The sequence below is a fragment of the Elephantulus edwardii genome, unplaced genomic scaffold (genome assembly GCF_000299155.1).
Source record: "Elephantulus edwardii isolate Elephantulus edwardi_28Jun2011 unplaced genomic scaffold, EleEdw1.0 scaffold00278, whole genome shotgun sequence".
NCBI lineage: Eukaryota > Metazoa > Chordata > Mammalia > Macroscelidea > Macroscelididae > Elephantulus > Elephantulus edwardii.
In genome coordinates, this window is record NW_006400028.1 from 292,624 (window position 1) to 312,488 (window position 19,865).

A 19,865-nucleotide genomic window follows, 5' to 3' on the forward strand; every position below is an offset into this window, starting at 1 on the left:
TCTCCTTCTATTCTAACTAGTCATTGTCCCACTTAGCATAAGTTTTTCGAGGTTCATCCACACTGTAGCCTTTATCAGTTGTTGTTGTTGTTATGTGCCGTCGAGTCACCTGCGACTCATAGTGACCCTATGTACAACAGCCCTAAACTCCGCTCTGTCCTGTGCCAATCGCACTGTCTCTGACACTCCCATCCCAATTATCCCAGTCACTGAATCAATCCACCTCATAGAGGGCCTTCCTCTCATACGCCATCCCCCCACCCTCCCAAGCATGATGTCCCTCTCCAAGGACCGGTCTCTCCTCACTACATGTCCGAAGTAAGTTAGACGGAGCCTCAGAATCCTTGCCTCCAAGGAGCCACCCGGTTTAACCCTCTCCAGGACAAATCTATTTGTTTTCCTAGCAGTCCATGGTATTCTCAGTACTCTTCTCCAGCACCACAGCTCAAAGGCATCAGTTCTCCTTCTATCCTCCTTGGTCATTGTCCAACTCTCTGATGCATAACAGGTGATTGCAAAGACCATGGCCTGTATCAGATGCACCTTAGTCTCCAGAGAGACACCACTGCTCTTCAGCACTTTGGAGAGGTCCCTAACAGCAGACTTTCCCATGGCAATGCGCCTTTTAATTTCCTGGCTGCTGGTGCCAAGACTGTTGACTATGGAGCCAAGCAAACTAAAGCTGTGTACAATCTCAGTCTCTTCACCATCCATCCTGATGCTGCCGATTGGTCCAGTGGTGAGAATCTTTGTCTTCTTGACATTGAGCCTCAATCCTTGACACTCTGCAGCAGGCGCTTCAGGTCCTCCTCAGTTTCAGCAAGCAGGGTTGTGTCATCCGCATAACGCAGATTGTTGATAAATCGTCCACCAATCCTGACCCCACATTTCTCCTCATAGAGCCCAGTCTCCCGGATAATCTGTTCTGCATATAGGTTGAAAAGGTATGGAGATAGGATGCATCCCTGGCATACGCCCTCCCCAATTTTGAACCATGCAGTGTTCCCTTGCTCTGTTCTGACGACTGCCTCCTGGTCTAAGTATAAGTTTCGCATTAGAACGATCAAGTGTTCTGGGATTCCCATTCTTCTCAGAGTCAGCCACAGTTTGTTATGATCTACACAGTCAAATGCCTTTGCATAGTCAATGAAACACAGATAGACATTCCTCTGGTATTCCCTACTTTCAGCCAAGATCCATCTAACATCAGCTACAATATCTCTAGTACCACGACCCCTTCTGAAACCAGCCTGGACTTCTGGTAGTTCTCTGTTGATGTGGGCGCCTTTATCAGTAGTTATTTTTTTTAAATGGCCAAATAATACCCCATTGTATAGATACAGCAGAAGCCCTGTGGTATAGAGGCTAACCCCTCAGCTTCAAGGCTGGTGGTTTGAATTCACCAGCTGTTCCACAGGAGAATGATGTGGCTTCTGCCTTGGAAACTCTTAGGGCAGTCCTGCTTTTACCTATCGGGGGTCACTATGAGCAGGAAGTGACTCGACAGCAGTGAGTTTACAATTACATCTCCACTCCACATTTTGCTTATCCATCTACTAGCTGATGGACAGTTGGGTTCTTCCCACTTTTGGGTTGGATAATGCTTTTTATGAACAATTTGCGTGTAAGTTTTGTGATTGTGTGTTTTCAGGGTTGGGTTTGTGGTGTTGCGTGGTGTTTGTGTCTTTTTTTTTTGTATATATGATGCTAGGAAGGGTCCATGAAGGAGAGGAGACCCTTGACTGGGTGGAATGATACTGTGGCTGCTGCACTGGGCTCTTGTGTGTCGTGAAGAGTGAGGATGGTATAGACTAGAATGGGGCTCAGATCTTTTGTTCATAGAGTTGGGATGAGTTGTACTCATATCATATCCTCCTCCAAGGAATAGAAGGGGTCCTCAAACTTTTCTCACTCAACAGTAATGCTTAAGATATGCCACATATGTGTTTTAACCTCAGGCTCAAATTAAGGAATTTCATATTCCTTAAGAAAAGATATCCAAATATCACCTCATTAAAGGCTTGCCATGAACTATTTCACATGTTCATTCACCTAATTTACACAACCACCACAACAACCCTGCAGGAAGCATGAGTCTTCATGCCTAGGAGCATTCTAATGGCTTAGGTGAAGACATTACACCATCCCATATTCCCACTAGCAATGCTGGCTATTGCTCCTTGTGTCAGAACATAAACAAACGGAAGGGATGGAAATCTAAATCAGATTCTCTCTCATGTGAAAAATGGCTTGGCTATAGAGACATCCTATAGTGTTGAAAGCAATCTGGCCTTGGCTGCATATAAAAATTAGTAAAATATTGTCTCCTTCTAAGATAAGCTGATTTCCCATCAGGGTGTCACACCGTGATGCTAGTCTGTCAGTACGATGCTAGAAGCTGTGCCACTAGCGTTTCAAATATGCCAGGGTCACCCCTGGTCGACAGTCTTTAGTGGAGCTTCTAGTCTATGGCAGGCTAGGAAGAAACCTACCTAATGAAAACTCTGTGGCTGAAAAGAGAATATGATCTGATTTAATGCTGGAGGATGAGTTTCCTAGTTTGGATTCATTTGCTCACTTCCTTCAAGTTGGAAATCTAGCGGATTCTGAGGTTGTAAATTGCAAAAGAGGAGATTTGTCCATTCTTCTCCCTCAGATTTGAATTCCCCGAGAGGTATGACTTTTGGGTTAGCTGCACTCCTAATGACTGGGCCATCTGAGGTCCTTGTAGGGTGGAAGGCACTAAAAATACACAGTGGCTGCAATAGTGGATGGGCCACACCAATGATTATGGAGATGGCACAGGTCTGGCCATCACTGCCTTCTCTTTTACTATGCGTGGAAGTTGATTCCATGGCAATTAGTAACAACAATTTAAGATAAATTACTGTTTTCCCCTTTTCCCAAAGGAGCTAATATTTAAGCTGTCAGCAAGTTTTCTTTGGCATCAGAAAGATCTTGGTTCAAGTTTCATCTCCACAAGTTATTAAACCTCTCTTGCCATCTGCTTTCAATTATTTCTCCCACACAGCACAACAGAAGTTGCTAAAACCAAGATAAAACAAACACACAAAAACAATACTCCAAAGCCACTCATTTGCCTCAAGCTTCTTTCTGGCCACCTTTTCTCATGAGAGAAAAAGCAAGAGATATTACCAGTCTATAACATTTTAAAAAACTGTCAGGATTCCAAAATTCAATGTCATTCTTCAAATTTTAGCTGTGCCACCTATACTGCCAGTGCTGTTCCAGCTCACATTTTTTTGAGATTGCTTATTTTTTTAAATAAAATTTCTAAATTATCAAATTCTAGAAGTAAAATTTACCCTAGACACATAATTCTCTTTCTCTCATTCCCACTGAATCTGAACGGACTTCTAGCTGAACCCCCAGTGAGTTTTTGGAGGCTGTAAATTACATGGAAGGAGACTGTCCATCTTTCTCCCTTGGGGTGGCTGGTGGCTGTGAGCTGACAGAGAGGTGGTTGGCAGAGCAACTCTTTACAATCTCTGTCATTAGAGCGCCCCTGGACACATAATCAGTGAAAAGAAAAGAAAAATTAAATTTAAAGATTATAATCTATAACTTTTTATTTCAATCAACTATTTGGTTTTGAGGAGACTCTATGGACACTTCTATTGTGGATCTTAAAGAAACAGTCCTCTTCCTGAAGAGTAACGGCTAAAGACTAGGTGGAGAAGACAACAAAGTTAAGGGAGAGACTGAAGTTTTGAGCTTCTGATGAGCTACTGATGAGCCGAGTAATTTAAGATAAACAAGTTCTCTCAGCCTGTTACTCTTTCCAGGGAACAGAATAATCATCTTGACTTTGTCAGCCTTTACTCATTTCAGATTAAATCATGACTTCAAAAGTAGGGGTTTTTTATTTGTAAAAGGCTGAACAAATGTAAAGAAGAAAGTATTGTGCTATAAAAAGAAAAAAATCGGGAGAGAAAACCCAGCCTCCAAACTGACTTCTGAATTTTTATCTGTAGAAGCAACAACTGCTCTCAAATGCTAATTACAGCACAGTCTGAGTAATTTCATCCACCATTGTCCAGTTTACTTCCACACATGCATCATGCTAATTAAGACTGGTCAGCTCCATGCTGTGTTAGAGAACACTGAGGTGTTAGAATAAAATTGCCTGACATGCTATCTCCAAGAGCTTATAACAGCTAAGGAAGGACCAGGGGAAGTTAGAGAATTCGAGGCAGGAAGGATTAGGATCGTTGAGGTTACATGAATTTAAAACTTAAAAACGGTATAAACAGCTTAGAATTTAAAGAAATGTTAAGAGATGGCTTTTCCAAAGAGAGAAACCATTATTCAAACCCCTAGACAAGTGATTTTTGTGAAGCTATTACACGCAACTCCTCTGAGCCTGACATTTGATTACATTTAAAATTCATCTTTTGCTTCCCTTCCTCCCCCATACACCATGTGTTCTTGCCCCAGCCTCCCACTCTTCCTTCCTTTACTTCCAGTTTCATCCCTTAGGAAAGTCCAGGTCCAGTTTCACACTGGTCTCCTCACCCTCTCCTTGCCTTTTCCACATGCATATCTCTCACCCTCACAGCATGGACACGTTTCTCTTTGGAAAAACAGCATCTCCTTGCAGAGAGCTGGAAAACTATTCAAAAAATGACAGAAGACTTCCTAATAGAAAGAAAAAAAATAATAAGAGCTTTAAGTTCCAAGCTGTCTCCCTAGGAAAGGAGAAGAGTTGGTGAGAGAGAGAAGCCATGATAGTTCCAAACCGGCTCAGACTTGGGTCACTGGTGGTCATCGGTCAACGGCAATACGCCATTCTCATTCCATCTGGGTAGGATCCGCTGGCCAGAGGCATTCAGTCAGTCAAAGCAGGGGTGGGGGGGGGGGGGGAGGGAGAGAGAAAGATAGAGAGATGCAAGGATGAAGAGAAACAAGGAGGTCAAATAGAACCGACGGGGAGCAAAAAGAATATAATAAGGAACAGTGGAGGAAGACGGGAGAAATCAAAGTGAAGAATAAAAGAAGGAAAGTAAGAGAGAAAGGACTGAAAAACAAGTAGTAAGAAATCAAGAGGAAGAGAAGGAAAAAATATAGGGTAAAAAGAGTTAGGGGGAGACTGTGGAGGGGACACATGAGGTGGAATGGTCAAATGGTCAGCGCAGGGAAGAGAGGACAGGAGCGGGAGAGACTGCCATGCCTAGCCTCGATCTATTTGTTTACTTCCTTACACTGTCATCGGTAGCTGCCTTATCTATTTTCACCTCTGGCAGGAGACGCCCGCCGATGTGGGAGCCGGGGCCGCCGATGAGGGACACCACGCCGTTGCAGTCCACCGTGCTGTTGCGCTTCACGCTGCGCCGCAGGCTGGGGAAGATGCGCGAGGAGCGGCTGCCCTGGCTGTAGCCGCTGTAGCCGCTGTAGCTGCTGCGGCGCTCGCGCGCCCGGATGGGGATGAAGAGCGAGTCCCGGCGCCCCTCGCTCTCCTCCACTGTGCTGTGCTCGTCATCTGCAAACTCGTTCTCCGAACCCGGGTCTCGGAACCGCCCGGGCCCCCGGAAACTGAAGATGCTGCTTTTGCTGTTGTGGCGGGAGAGGAATGGAGAGCCGGGAATGCTGAGCAGTGACTGGAAGGCAAGAAAATAAGAGAGAGATGAGTTGTGGAACGGAACCCTTACAGGTTAAACAAAGGTGGTCAGGTTTCCCCAACCAGGCAGGCCCGTAACTTTGCATTCCTATTATCAGAAGTGTTTCCAGAAAGTGCTTCTAGTTGTTGACTATCTACTACTGTTCACCCATTATTACTCACGTCTTGATTTATAGTATCTTTTGCTAGTTTAAAATCTAAAAAATTCTATTCACTTTGTGCATGCATTGATTGGTAAGATGCTTCTCTTTCTGTGGCTGATTCCTATGCAGACCCCTCAGTGCGCCTGTTTCTTATTTCAGTGATGAACATGGCACAAGACAGGGCAAGGTTGAGATTCATTGTTCATAGGGTCACTGTGAGTTCGAGTACACTCGTCGTCACCTTTAACCTACTCTAACCGAACCCAGCTACAAAGGCTCATACGCAATTTGCGCTTAGCCTACTCAAGTTAGCAATGCTGAATGGGAGCATTTAAATAGTGCGAACATCCCTTTCCATTCTCGCAGTGGGGTTATGCCTTGGAGAGCAAGTGGTCTTCAAACCTTTGTACTCATTTACTTATTTTTTTTATTAGGAAAAAAATTCATTATCTTCACTCCATTTTAAAGGCAATATAAAAAATTCTTTTTCATCAGAAGTTTAAATGAATAACCTACATAATTACCAGTATACTGTAAATAGACACTTTAAAGAAAGTTCTTCTTTACTACTGAGAAATAGGTTTGCATTTTTTCTCCTTTGACTCACATTTTCATTTTACATTCCCTAGAAAGTTCATGCTAATGTATACTTTCATGGTTTGACATGTTAGCATCATTCTTAAACATTTTTCTATAACAAAATAATTATAAACAAATGGTACTTAAACTTTAAAAAATTTCTTGTGACCATGAGTCTCTAAGAAATTTTAAAATTCCCTGACAAATACTGAATGAGACCATTATTGTAGATCATATATGAGAATCCAGCAGAGGTGGGGAGCAGAGGGGTGAGGATGGGCAGGGTGGTGGTGGTTTTGAGGGAGTGAGTGGATGGTGGGGGGGTGGAGGTGTGTGTGGGTTAATCGTCGGGTCACACAATTTGATTGGGGACGGGAGGGGTGGCTAAGGGAAATGGGAAAGATCCGGCGTGAAAAACTATATATACAACTTTGTAAGTAATGCAGTATAAAAGAAAAATTTTATTTAAAAAACAAATTCTCCTGAATTGAGTTTTCCTTATAATTCTCAATACAACTTGCCAAAGCTACCCAAGTACAAATATGCTTTGATAAGTAATTATAAGAAAATATTATTAAAACATCTCTTAAAGAAATGGATTAACATATATATATTTAGTTTAAAGAGATGGGCAAGATACACCTAAATATTTATATGTGTGTGTACACACACACACACACACACACACACACACACACACACACACACAGTTATTACTCTGTGTTGTTGAGTCAGAACCGACTCATGGCTGACCTTCTAAGTGGGTTTTCAGAGGTTGTAAATCACACCGTAGGAGACTGCCCATCTTTCACCTGTGGAGTAGCTGATGGATTCAAATCACATGCCTTTGAATTAGTAACACAACTTCTTATCATTAAGCCACAAAGCTCTCTTTTATATATAGAAATTACTAATTATTAGGGAGCTCTGATGGCCTAGTGTCAAGAAGCTGTGCTGCAATCACAAAGGCACAAGGTTCGAGGCAAACAGCTGCTCCACAGGAGAAGGATGGGCAATCTCCTTACTTGTGATTAATTGCCTCTGAAAATCCAGCAGAGGGTCAGTTTTGGGTCAGTTCCGATTCTATGGCACACAACAACAACAGTTATTAGAAGGAGACAGGAGTCAACATCAACATTCTCCCTTCTTTAAAGAATAGATTTTTAAAAATTAGAAACCTTATTCAAATAAATAACTAGTGATTTGGGAGAATTATGTTACAGAAATGTTATGCAAATTCTTTGAATACTTTCCAAGTTAGTGATAACTTTGTATAGTTTCCAAGTTATATGTGATAAAAATCACATTGTAAGCAATCAGTAAGATTTCCTTTTTTTTTTTAAAGCAAAACTTATTTAATGATCAACTGGTTGACAATTCAATTAGCTCCTTTTGAAATTTTGTTGAAAGTAAGTAATAAAACCACTTCACTTGCCAAAAGGTTTGTTACATAGTTTTTAGAAGCATTCTTTGTCTAGTTTCTGGGAAGGATAAAAAAAAACCCTTTATGTGATTTATCAATAACTATTAATTGTATGAGTTACTCTCTTATTTAACCCAAAAGAAAAGGATGGAATAATCAAAATATTGCCAATTTCTGTATGTCACTGACAACATTTATTTTTTAATAAGATGATTTTATCTTATTACATGCTTTAAATATATTTTCACACTAACCTAAAAGCCTTTAATTTAGCTTGTTTAAGAAAATGACCAACATTAACTTGTTAGTTAAATTTGTTCCTATAATGCACAAATCCCCGGTCCCCAGATCAGTACAATTTCCTTATATATTTCTAATTCTATCTTACCCTATTCTCTGACCTGTTTCTTTCTCTTGTGAGAAACTCCTTTTCTTGCCTTAGCTCTATGCAATTAAAGTGTCTGAGAGAATAAGTGAATTTGATCATTGGGGCCACAATAATAGTCATGTACTATTTTACATAAATGTCACTGTTAAATACAGAGCATTCCACATGCCTATAGACAGCTACAGATCTCTCTAGAAATGAGGAGTCAGGTATCAAGCATCTCTGATTTCCTTTCCTTCTTCTGTTCTTCTACCCTTATCCTTAAGGATAAAGGAGCGGCACCGATTCGATTCTAAGGTTTATTTGGCCTCATTTATGAGTGGATGGGGTTACTGAGTGTTAAACAGTCACACATACAATCAGCTGTTATCCATCCATCTTCCAGGGTGCTGGATGGCATGGTCTCTAGGATGCTGCACTGCTATCTCAAAGGTGGCACCTCTCTGCTGGTTCAAACCCACCTGTGGTTCTGTCGGAGTAGGATGGGCAGTCTTTTCCCATATAATTTAGTCTCCACAAACCCACTGGAGGACTAACTATAAGTTATTTCTGACTCACTGGCAATGAATGAGTTCTATGTTACTGGACTGATAGAGGGGTCAGAATCTCCTCCAGCTCACTGCTTATTATTCCTATTAACTATATGTTTGGAGTATACCAGCATTGATTCAATTCTGTGAACTGGTTCTACTAAAAAAATGGGACTGACACTACACTAGTGTGTTGATAATTTACCTGTTTGTTACTTGTTTGCAATGAGATAAATATAATAATGGAGTGAAACTGTTATAACAATGTGACATTTCCATAACATTTAAGAAGGTTTTAATTCTAGAAATCAGTTATTGTGTTTTCCAATAGTATTGGTTCATGAAGAACTGGAAAAAGCAGAAATTAGTCTTGCATACAATAGTTTGAGAAATACTACCTTAACAAGTGTGGTCAGCCAAAAGATGGAAATATCTGAAGACTGGCTATAGGAGGAATGGGGGTTTCTTTAAGCTTCATCCCACACATTCAGTTTCTTTAACACAGAACACTGAATTCAGGTATAATCAAGTATGCCCTGGGAACACATCTCCATTGTGGACCTCAACTTTTTCTTAATAGAACAGATGTTCATATAGTATGTGGATGCTTGAGATAAACACTTTTTAAAAACTCATTGCTGTCAGGTTGGAATGGATTCCTAGCTGACCCTCTAGTGAGTTTGTGTAGGCTGAATATCACATGGGAAGAACCTGACCATCTTTCTCCCTAAGAGCCAATGATGGACTCAAACTGTCAAAGAAGTGCTTCTTTTGGGCTAACTCATTAAGGATGATGCCACATGTTGCTTGCCTATCTTTCATTTTTTTTCAAAAGTATATAGCTAACACTGTCATACTGACAGCTTCCTAATATATAAAGACTTTTATGATGAGATCTGAAGGTTGGTGGGAGTAAAAATGTAATTTTTAAAAAAAATTTATATTAGTGGTATTGTACCATAATTATCTTTTTGTGACTGACTTATATAACTCAGCATAATTAGTTCTAGATTCATCCATGCTGTAAAGCATCTCACAAATTCTTGAGCATTTTATAGTAATGCATAATATTCTACTTTGTGAATACACCATATATTCTTTAGCCATTTGCCTATGGATAGACATGGGTTACGCCCAGCTCTTTGCTATTATAAATAATGCTGCAATAAAAAAATGAGAATGTGTGTGTCAGTTTATATCACAGCTCTTATTTCTTTAGGATAGACACCTAATAGCAGATGAGATGGATTGATACAGTACCTGGGAAATGGGGGTTGGTGTGTTGGAATTAGTCAGACTGGCTCAGGACAGGGAAGGGTTCAGAGCTGCTGAACATAGAGTCGCTATACATCACAGGTGACTCAATGGGACATAAAAACAAAAACATACTATATTGGTTGTTTCTTTATTTAAGCCTCTCATTTAGAGTCAACAAGACGTTGGGGAGGGCCTCTGTATTTAAAAATTGGTTGATTCTATTTTGGAGGAACATTATTCTAAGTGATACAGCACTCTTTTGTCAATATGCTGTACTGAGGTAACCTGGGGTTGCTGTGATGCTGAACTTTGTGCCACTGGGGTGTCAAATGCCATAATGGTTACCCATGGTGGACAGTATTTGGTGGAGCTCCCAGTTTAAGACGGATTTGGAAGTAGGAGTGGCATCCACTATCTAAACAACAAGCTTCTGGAAACTATGAACTTTGATAAATGATGACAGATATAGAAAGGCTTCAGGACTTTTGTTCGCTTTGAGTCATGCTCAACTAGACAGCAATCAACAACAAGTGAGATTTCTGGGCCAAATGATATTTCTACTTCCAACTTCCCAAGGACAATCCAGATTGCTTTCCATAGTGGTTTGCCATTTTACAAGAATATGGCTTATATATATTTTAAATATGTGTTAGCATTGGGAAGATTTATGTAACTCTGTGAATCATTTAAAATAATGATTTAAATAATTTTAAAATAAAAATGATCAATGCATGATGGTACACAACAGTCAAAAGTAAAAGATATAGGACAGTGTAATACAGAACAGCAGCTTTTAATGTTAACAGAGTATGGAGTTTTTAACATAGTTCCAGATTCTACATTCCAAGTAAACTAAGAAATTATTACTATTGAGTTTTTGAACAGTATCAAAGAAAAATGTCTATAATTATCTGAAAAGACTATTTATGTATTCTTCCCTTTTCCAGATAGGTATTTATATGAAACTGTATTTTCTGAAAATATTTTATTTGAAAAAAACGGCAATGGGTCAAATGCAGGAGCAAACAGGACATTTTTATCTTTACTAAGCTAGATATTAAAAAGATTTGTAAAAATGTGAAATGATATCACTTTATCATTAATTTTATTAAAACAAGTAATTTAAAAAAATATGCTATTTGTATTAAACATGTAATGGACTCAGTATTTTAAAATAAAGTTGTAAAAAAGTATTTTAAATTATCAATGATGATTTCTAAAATATAAATGAACATAACATTTTTTAAAAAGCTCTTTGGAGTCCTCACTAATTTATAAAGACAGAAAGAGGTCTTCACATGAAAAATTGCTATAATACTAATAATTACAATATAATAAACAATTCAAGTACTTCACAAAAATGGACTCAAGTTAGTACTTATAAATGACCCTGCACCTCAAAGACAGAACAGAATCTTCATAGAGAAATGAGTGGGAAATGGGTTGAGTAGGAAATGATCAGGGGATCTCAGAAGTAAAAGTAAAGGGAACTGACTACATAGAGTGGAAAGTGAAGCCACATTCCTTAATAACCAGTCGAAGAGAGAGCTCTTTGGATAGAGAATGTATTGTTCAGGAGTACAAGCTTCAGAGTCAAACGCACCTGGGTTCAAATTCCTGGCTCAAGTACCTCCTAGCTTTATAACAATGGATGTTGTTGTTAAGTGCTGTGGAGTCGTAGACAACTCATAGCGACCCTATGAATGAAAGACCTAAACATTTGTATAACTTTCATCCTCTCTCCAAGTTCAGAGGGTTTCCGGAGGCAAGCTATTTAGAAAGTGGATGCCACTCCTGCTTTCCAAGCTTGTTTTAATCGGGAAGCTCCACCAAACACTGTCCCCCATGGGTAACCATTATCACATTTGACACATCATTGTTACAGTGTTCAGCATCACAGCAACCATGAATTACCTCTGTACAGCAAGTGGACAGACCAGTGCTATCCACTTCGAAGAATTAAACAATTAAAAACAGGCATGAGGGCTCCAGATTAAAATATCACCCACTTTTGGCTTGGTAGCATCACTTTCTGTCCACTAGGCCAACTGAGATCTCTCTATGTTGTTGTTGTTATTGTTGTTAAGTGCCATCGAGTCATAGATGACTTGGAGAAATGATGAAACTTACAACAATGGATAGATGAGCTAATCTCTCTAGGCCTTTGTCTCCTAAACTATTCTTCCAGATAAATTCACAGGTGCTGTAGGACATTCCAAGGCCAAAGAATATGACTACAAAGGACCTTCTAAACAAGTCTTGGCAGTCAGGCATCGCCTCTAGGAATGTGTATTTTTTTGAGATTGGGAATTAGAAGAAGTGAATATTTTCATGCTAAGGAGAACATCTGAGAAGCCCATTTTTTTCTTTTTTATTTTTCTTCTTTTTAATTTTTTAAAAATAGGGAACAATTAGTGTTACTGTGCTAAAGCCTATAGATTAATCAGAGACTCTTCAATAGTAAAGTTTAAATGCCTATTATATTAACTAGGGCAGTGACAGCACTCAAGACAGGGATAGGAATCTCATTTACAACAAAGCCAAAATCATTGTTTACCAAAGTGGCTGAACTACAAGAAAGGGGAGGTGACATTAAGCCAGAGATAGTCCCAGGCCATAAAGAAGGCCTTGTCAAGAGGAACTCACTAATAGCTGACCCTCCAGCAGGTTTTCAAAGGCAGCAAATTAAACTGCATGAGATCTTTCTCCCGAGAAGCAGTTAGTGGATTTGAACTGCCTGCCACTAGGTTGGCAGTGCAGTTTCCTATAACTAGGCCACCGGAACTCCCTAAAGAAAGCCTGTTGTTGTGTTCAGGCAAGTGGGAACCCACTCACTCATAGCTGACCCCCCAGCAGGTTTTCAGAGGCTGTCAGTCTCATGAGAGGAGACTGCCCATCCTTCTTCCGAGTAGGATGGTAGATTAGAATGGCATGCCTTTGGGACTGTAGTGCAGCCAGGCCACCAGAGCTTTCTTGAAACTCCTCAATCCATTTAAATATAATGTCAGATATAATAAAAAGCAACAAAGAAAGTTGCATATAAAACATAATGGAAATATAGAGTGATAATTCCCAGTTGGGTGTGAAATGTGGGAAAGAGACTAGGAAAGTTGTTTTTGAGAGAAAGCTATAAAGAAGTATACTGTGGTTATTCTTAAGTGGAAAAGTATGAGATTTTAGAGAGAGTGCCTTGGAAGCAAACCACAGAAGGTGGCAAACAAAGGTCATGGATGAGAAACATCTGCTGGTTTAAGTTTAGAATACCTGAGGGGACATGGTGGCAGAAAATACTCAAAAGGCAGTTTGTGTCCACGCTGAGAGATGGAGGAAGCGCTCTGAACTCCATGCTAAAGAACTGAAACGGAGTGCCTTGAACACTGTGTTCTTTAAAACAACGAGTACATGGGATCAAATGGCTAACACCAACTTTTAAAAAGGTCAGGATAGAAAGCATAAAGAACAGGAGTTTATGTTAATGGAAGAGGAACCATTTGGAAAAGGGGGAGGTGTCCAGCACAATTTCAAGAATGTAATCAGTGCCAATTATACATGTAGAAATTGTTAAAGTGACATATGATTTGCTCTGTTATATTTTAAATAACAACTAAATAGTAAACCTGATTAAGGGAATTTCCTCCCATATTCTTCTTAGTAACTATTCCACATCTTCAACATTTTATTTAAATCCCTTACACAACCTCTTTTTTCCTTCAATGAGGTTTCTAATTTCTTATGCAGTTGAAAGCTATGTATAAATGTTCAAAGGGGGAAGGAGAAAAGAGGGGACAGAAAAGGAGAAGGGAGGAATCACTCGGATAACAGAAGTGTGTGGTGGTGCAGGAAGAGGAAGGAGTCAATGGGGACTTGAAAAGTGGGGGTGACAACAGGGATAGATAAAAAAGTAATTATATACAATGTGTTGTTGTTGTTGTGTACCCTAGAGTTAGAATTGACCCATAGCTGACACGCTAATGGGTTTTCAGAGGCAGTTATTCCCATGGGAGATTGCCCATCCCTCTCCTGGGGAGCAGCTAGTGGATTTGAAAAGCGTGCCTTCAAGACTGCAGTGCAGCTTCTTTGCCACTAGACTACCAGTGATCCCCAATATAATATATATAAATGACTATATGCCCAATTGAAAAAAGAGGAGAAAAAGGGAAAAATATATAATAATCCCAAAGTTTACCCTAGATGTTAATCCATATTGTTGTTGTTGTTGATTGCCATTGAGTCGAGCATGACTCCTAGTGACCCTATGAACAAAAGCCCTGAACCTTTTTGTAGCTGTCATCGTTTCTCTAAGTTCATTAGAGTTTCCAGAGGTATGTGGCTTAGGAAGTGGATACCATTACTGCTTCCAAACCTGTCTTAAAACTGGGAGCTCCTTCAAACACTGTCCACCATGGGCAGCCATTATGGCATTTGACTTCCCTATGGCACAAGGTTCAGCATCACAGCAAACCCAGATTACCTCAGTGCAGTAAATTGCCAGAGGAGCACTGCACAATTTAGAAGAATGTTCTAAATCCATAGTAACAAAATGAAATTCTGAATTTTCTAAAAAAATAGGAAAAAAATGAATGGATAAAGATTTGCAGCCTTGTAAACCACTGATGGGTAGCACCCTCTGTCCTTCAAGGTCACCGTGAGTCAGAATCAACTCAATGGCAGAATGTGTGGTTTGCAGTTTTACTTAGTCAATGACTGGGACTGTTTCCTACACTGGAAACTGTGCCTTTATGACACCTTGCACCAACTATTAGTCACCACCACCAGCTGTCAAATCCTTAAATCGTTAATATCTCATGATGCCATTAAGTTGATGCCTAATTACACACACACACACACACACACACACACACACACACACACACTTACCAGGTGTTACTAGGGAGCTCCGGTAGCCTAGTGTTAAGAATCCCAAAAGCACACGGTTTGAATCTACCAGCTGCTCCATGGGAGAAGGATTAGCAATCTTTTTCTGTGCAATTAACAGCCTCTGAAAACCCTCTGGAGGGTTAGCTATGGGTTGGTTCCAATTCAATGGTACTCAACAACAATAACCGGTGTTACCTTCCCAACTTCCCATTCCCTATCTACAAACCTAACCACTCCTACCCTTACCTATTTTTTGGTGGTTTCAGGGGACAAGGTGTAACCTCTTGTTAGAGACTACACCTATTTACATCTATTTTCAAATCAGCCAAGATTTCATTCCATTTCTAATTTAACTTTCTGTCCCCACTCTCTCTGTTTTGGCTGCTTTCCCAAAAGGTTATAAAATGCTTATTTTTATCTCTGTGTCACTGCTGTGGGGTCAGAACTGACTTACAGTGGATTTTCAGAGACTGTTTCTAAGGAGATTGGCCATCTTTCTTCTACAGAGCAGGCAGCAGATCCAAAGTATGCATTTTTGGGTTAGCACAGCAAATCTCTACCCAATAGGCTACCTGAGCTCCCTATATTTTTACCTATGCTCTCTAAAAAAAGCTTTAATGAGAGGTTGCCTTTATTGTCTCTATACCTCAGACATATGGCGTCAATTCTCACCTCAGTCTGAAAGGTTTCTCCTAAAGTCATCAATGAGTTCTATATTGTCAAATCCCATGTACATTTCCAATTCTAGTCTCATCAAGCATCTCTGTTAAATTTTAATATATTGATCACTCCATTTCCTCCTCCTGCTTCATTTACCTCTCTTGGTTCTCTCAGCAGCTCTATGATTGTTGAATTGTTTTCTTTCTGAGCTATGTCTCTGTACCCAAGACCACCAAAGGTTAGCACTCTGGTCTACTGAGCTTTCACCTGACACATTCTCCTTGATTGATTCTCATAAAATCTCAAGGTTTCAACACCCTTCTTAAAGCTCATGACTCTCCCTGAACTATCATCCGACTATCCATGTGCCTAAAAGAGCTACCAGGTTAATCTAACAAATAATTCAGACTTCTTATGATGGCCAAATTGAAAGGTACTTTTTTCCAAGTCTGGAATGGCCCTTTCCTCTCTCCGCTTGACTGCTCCTACACTGATGTACTCCCACGTTATATCACTAATTCCTGTTCATACTTTAGTTCAGAAATTTACCTTCCACAGAAAATCTTCACTAAAACTGTAGGCTGGGAAGGATGTGCACCTTTTAAAATATCTCCCAGCAGATCTCTATTATAAAACAATAGTTTTGATGGTGAGAAAATTTTCTAGGTGGTTGTTGTTGTTATGTGCCATCGAGTCTTTTGCAACTCATAGCGACTCAACGTACAACAGTTCTGAACCTGCTTCATCTTGAGCCAATCTTACTGTCTCTGATACTCCTCCCCTATTATCCCAGTCACTGAGTCGATTCATCTCATCGAGGGTCTTGCTCTCCTGCAATGTGTTTTAACAACCTTTGGGTTTCTGGGCTCTAGTACAATCCTTAGCATATGGTTCTCATACTCTCACTGCCCTTGAGTGTGCTTCAACTCATAATGCCCTTTCTATTGAATTTCTGAGGCTGTAAACTTTATTAGGGGGAACACAGTGAGCACAGGAAACAGACGGCCTTTTGTTTGTAGCACAATGAATGATAAGCACTCTGTAAATATTTGATAAATGAATATTGAGAGCTGTATTTAAAAAAATACCTTCCAGTTGTACATAAAATATAAAGGAGAAGAAGAAAGACTAGAAGTAATGAAACTCCAACAGACAACTGTACTATAACAAAATAATATAGAAGCCTGTTTACTAGGAATAGGAAGAAGGGGATGGACACGAAACCTATTGCTATGGTCAAATGAGCAGGACGGGCAAAAGACTTAACTGGTAGGTAAGAGACAAAAGGAAGATGTAGAGAGTCATTTTTGGGAGACAAGAAAAGATACTGGATATACTAACATAAATAGTAACTATAACCTACAACCAAATCTATAATCTTGTTGGCATTTCTTTAAAATGAGAAATTAAATGGTTTAAGAATGGGATTTTGATAGCATTTTTTAAAATTTAAGAATTCTTACTATTAGAGGATAATTATGGTGATAAAATAATCAAACAAGTCCTCTTCCTTCTCTTTCTCTTAGAGTTCCCATTTCTCAAAATTGGGTGAGAATAAGACTTTCAAAGGGCTCTGAGTCCATAGTGAGGTGGGCTGCTAACCCGAAGATGATGGCCAGTCTCCTCCCTCCCATGCAATTTACAGCCTTGGACACATGCTAGAGGGTCAGCCATGCATCACTGGTTCCACCTTGATGGTAATGACTGAGTGAGTGATAGACTAATTTTTCAGCATAGCACTGTATAGCTAGAATCCTAGCATCTGTTGTGCTCAAATATGGTTATCTAAAGAGTTTCAAACAGATATGTCTTGGATAAAGTGCAGCCAGAGTGCTCCCTGGAGACAAAGACAATAAAGCTCTGTCTCACATACTTAGAGAATGTTGCTGTTGTTGTTAGGTGCCATCAAGTCGTAGACAACTCATAGCAACCCTATGAACGAAAGGCCTGAGAACTGTTCATACATAGAGTTTCCAGAGGCAAGCCATTTCGTAAGTGGATGCCACTCCTGCTTCCAAGCTTGTTTTAATCGGGGAGCTCCACCCAATACTGTCCACCATGGATAACCATTATCACATTTGGCACATCAGTGTCACAGTATTTAGCATCAAAGAAATCATGAGTTACCTCTGTACAGCAATGCACAGACCAATGCTATCCCACCTAGAAGAATGTTTGACAGAAAAACAATGTGAACCAGACCTGAGTGCTGCAGGTTAAAATCACCCACCTTGGGCTTGGTAGCATAACTTTCTGCCCACTAGACCAACGTAGCTCTCCCTCTGTGTTGCTGTTGTTATTGTTGTTAGGTGCCATCCAGTCATAGACAGCTCCTAGCGACCCTATGAACGAAAGGCCTGAGCGTTGTTCATAGAGTTTCCAGAGGCAAGCCGTTTTGGAAGTGGATGCCACTCCTTCTTCCAAGTAGAATGTTGCTCAGAGAGGTTATTCCTTGGAGAGGGACATCATGCTAAGAAAGGTGGAACATTAGCAAAGGATAGGGAGACCCTCAACCAGAAGAACTGATACAATTACTGCCACGATAGGCTCTAGAGTGTGAATAAGTGTGAAAATGGCACTGGAGAGCATATGGTTCAGATCTATTGTTCACTGGGTCACTATGTGTCAACATGACGGCACCTAACAACAACAAAGAATTTCATGGCTCCCTTCCTCCTGGCCCCTTTTATTATATAATTACATGCATTTCTTAAACAGAAATGTTTGAGCTAAATTCTGCTTTTCTGATGCTAAGTGAAAAGTTCTTTCTGGTGTTTTAGAACATGGTGCTTTACTGTTGAATCTCAGTGATGTTGCCTCTTAACGGGAAATAATATAAAGTGTGCACAGGTAGGGCTGAGAATGTAGGGATGGGTCTGGAAAAATGTCAGGCCAAAAGGGAATTCAAAGATCATGAAGGATGTGGACAATCCATAATTCTTAACGTTTATTTGACCCAAGGCAAAGAGCTCACCTGATTCATGATGGAAAATTTCCTCCCTATTCTGTTGTCTGGCAGCCGAATGCCTTTTCTCTTCATACCATCTTCTGATTCTGATTTAAACACTTTCTCGGGATCCCCTTTCTCTTCTCCTTCTGAAAGTTCTTTTTGCTTTCTCTTCTTTCTCCTATTACGCCTTTCCTTGGCACTCTTTGAACTGAGTTTGGAAATTTCAGAAGAGCTCCGAGGAGAGCCCACCCCATCTTCACCTTCTTCCTCTATGGCATCTTCGGAGACTGTTCCTGCTGAAGTGGCCATTGCAGCAGCCTAGAAAAGAAGTCAGACAAGCAGACCGGATCAGAAACAATTAGCTGGAGCTACCTCAAAGCCAACCATTTAGGACAAACTATTCTCCCTCACAGATAGGAAGTGTGACTAGGTCAGGAGGATTATCACCAGGACCAAAATTAATTTAATTGAATTATGATCTCGGCACACAGCTCAAGAGAATAGAGTAAGGCCCAGGTGGTGAGAACTTTGGGTTTTAGTCTCTTAAGTATCTTAGATAAGAAGTTGGCTGCCTTCTTGTGATCAAAGAATCCTCTCTTGGCATCTCTGAAAATGAATGCTATGAAGTCATATTATGTATTATGTAAAAAAGTATGTGTGTGCTTGAGTAATGATGAGAAAGTAAATTTTTAGGGTGGTGGGATCACAAGTTGTGTTTCAAATTTTACTTTAATATTTTGTTGGGTCCTTTAATCAGAAGCAATTCTTACTACGATCACAGAATCTCTGAAGAATATTCTAATTCTTTCCTCAACAAACTTTTATAATAAAGTCCTATATAAATGCCTTTGGGTACTTTTTTATCTTCCTTAGTCACTACAATATTTGGATCCTGAATATTTGATAAAGTCAACAAAAGATTATACAACTAAATAATTTGAAGACAAATGAGATATATAAACTAACCAACAGTAGTTTTTACTTGGGTTCTCTTAATCATTTCAACAACCTCTATTTGATAAGGTGCATGGAAAAGGTCACTTGGATTAGTAATCAGATAGGGGTTTAGTTATGGTTTTCAGGAAGTCCTATCTCAAAGAATGATCACCAACCTGTGCTTCTTCCTGTTGCTTCTTAAGCTGTTCCAACATAGCTTTGAACTCAGCCTCTTTTTGTTCTGCCTCTTCCAGTGTGGCCTGATTCTGTTCTTCATAGGCCATGGCCACCACAGCCAAGATCAGGTTCACCAGATAGAAAGAACCCACAAAGATGACCAAAACAAAGAAGATCATGTATGTTTTGCCAGCTGCTCGTAAGGTCTGGAAAGACAAAGACCATTTTTCAGGTCACTGTACCAGCTGAAAAGAACTCATAGGCTAGTACTCATTCTTCTGTAGAGGTACTACTAATATTCTGAGT

General features: G+C 39.9%; 1 protein-coding gene across 4 annotated transcripts in view; it reads right to left on the reverse strand.

Moving 5' to 3' along the window:
- Positions 1-19,865, reverse strand: part of SCN8A (sodium channel, voltage gated, type VIII, alpha subunit) — a 352,497-nt gene that overhangs the window by 107,073 nt on the left and 225,559 nt on the right. For 3 of the 4 annotated variants that reach the window (XM_006900213.1, XM_006900211.1, XM_006900212.1), the window contains 3 exons: positions 19,559-19,765; positions 18,471-18,764; positions 5,256-5,618 (listed from right to left, as the gene is read on the reverse strand). In XM_006900213.1, the coding sequence (XP_006900275.1) occupies positions 5,256-5,618; positions 18,471-18,764; positions 19,559-19,765 (864 nt within the window). Of the gene's footprint in view, positions 1-5,222; positions 5,619-18,470; positions 18,765-19,558; positions 19,766-19,865 lie in introns of all 4 variants that reach the window. The other variant, XM_006900210.1, reaches the window with a different exon arrangement.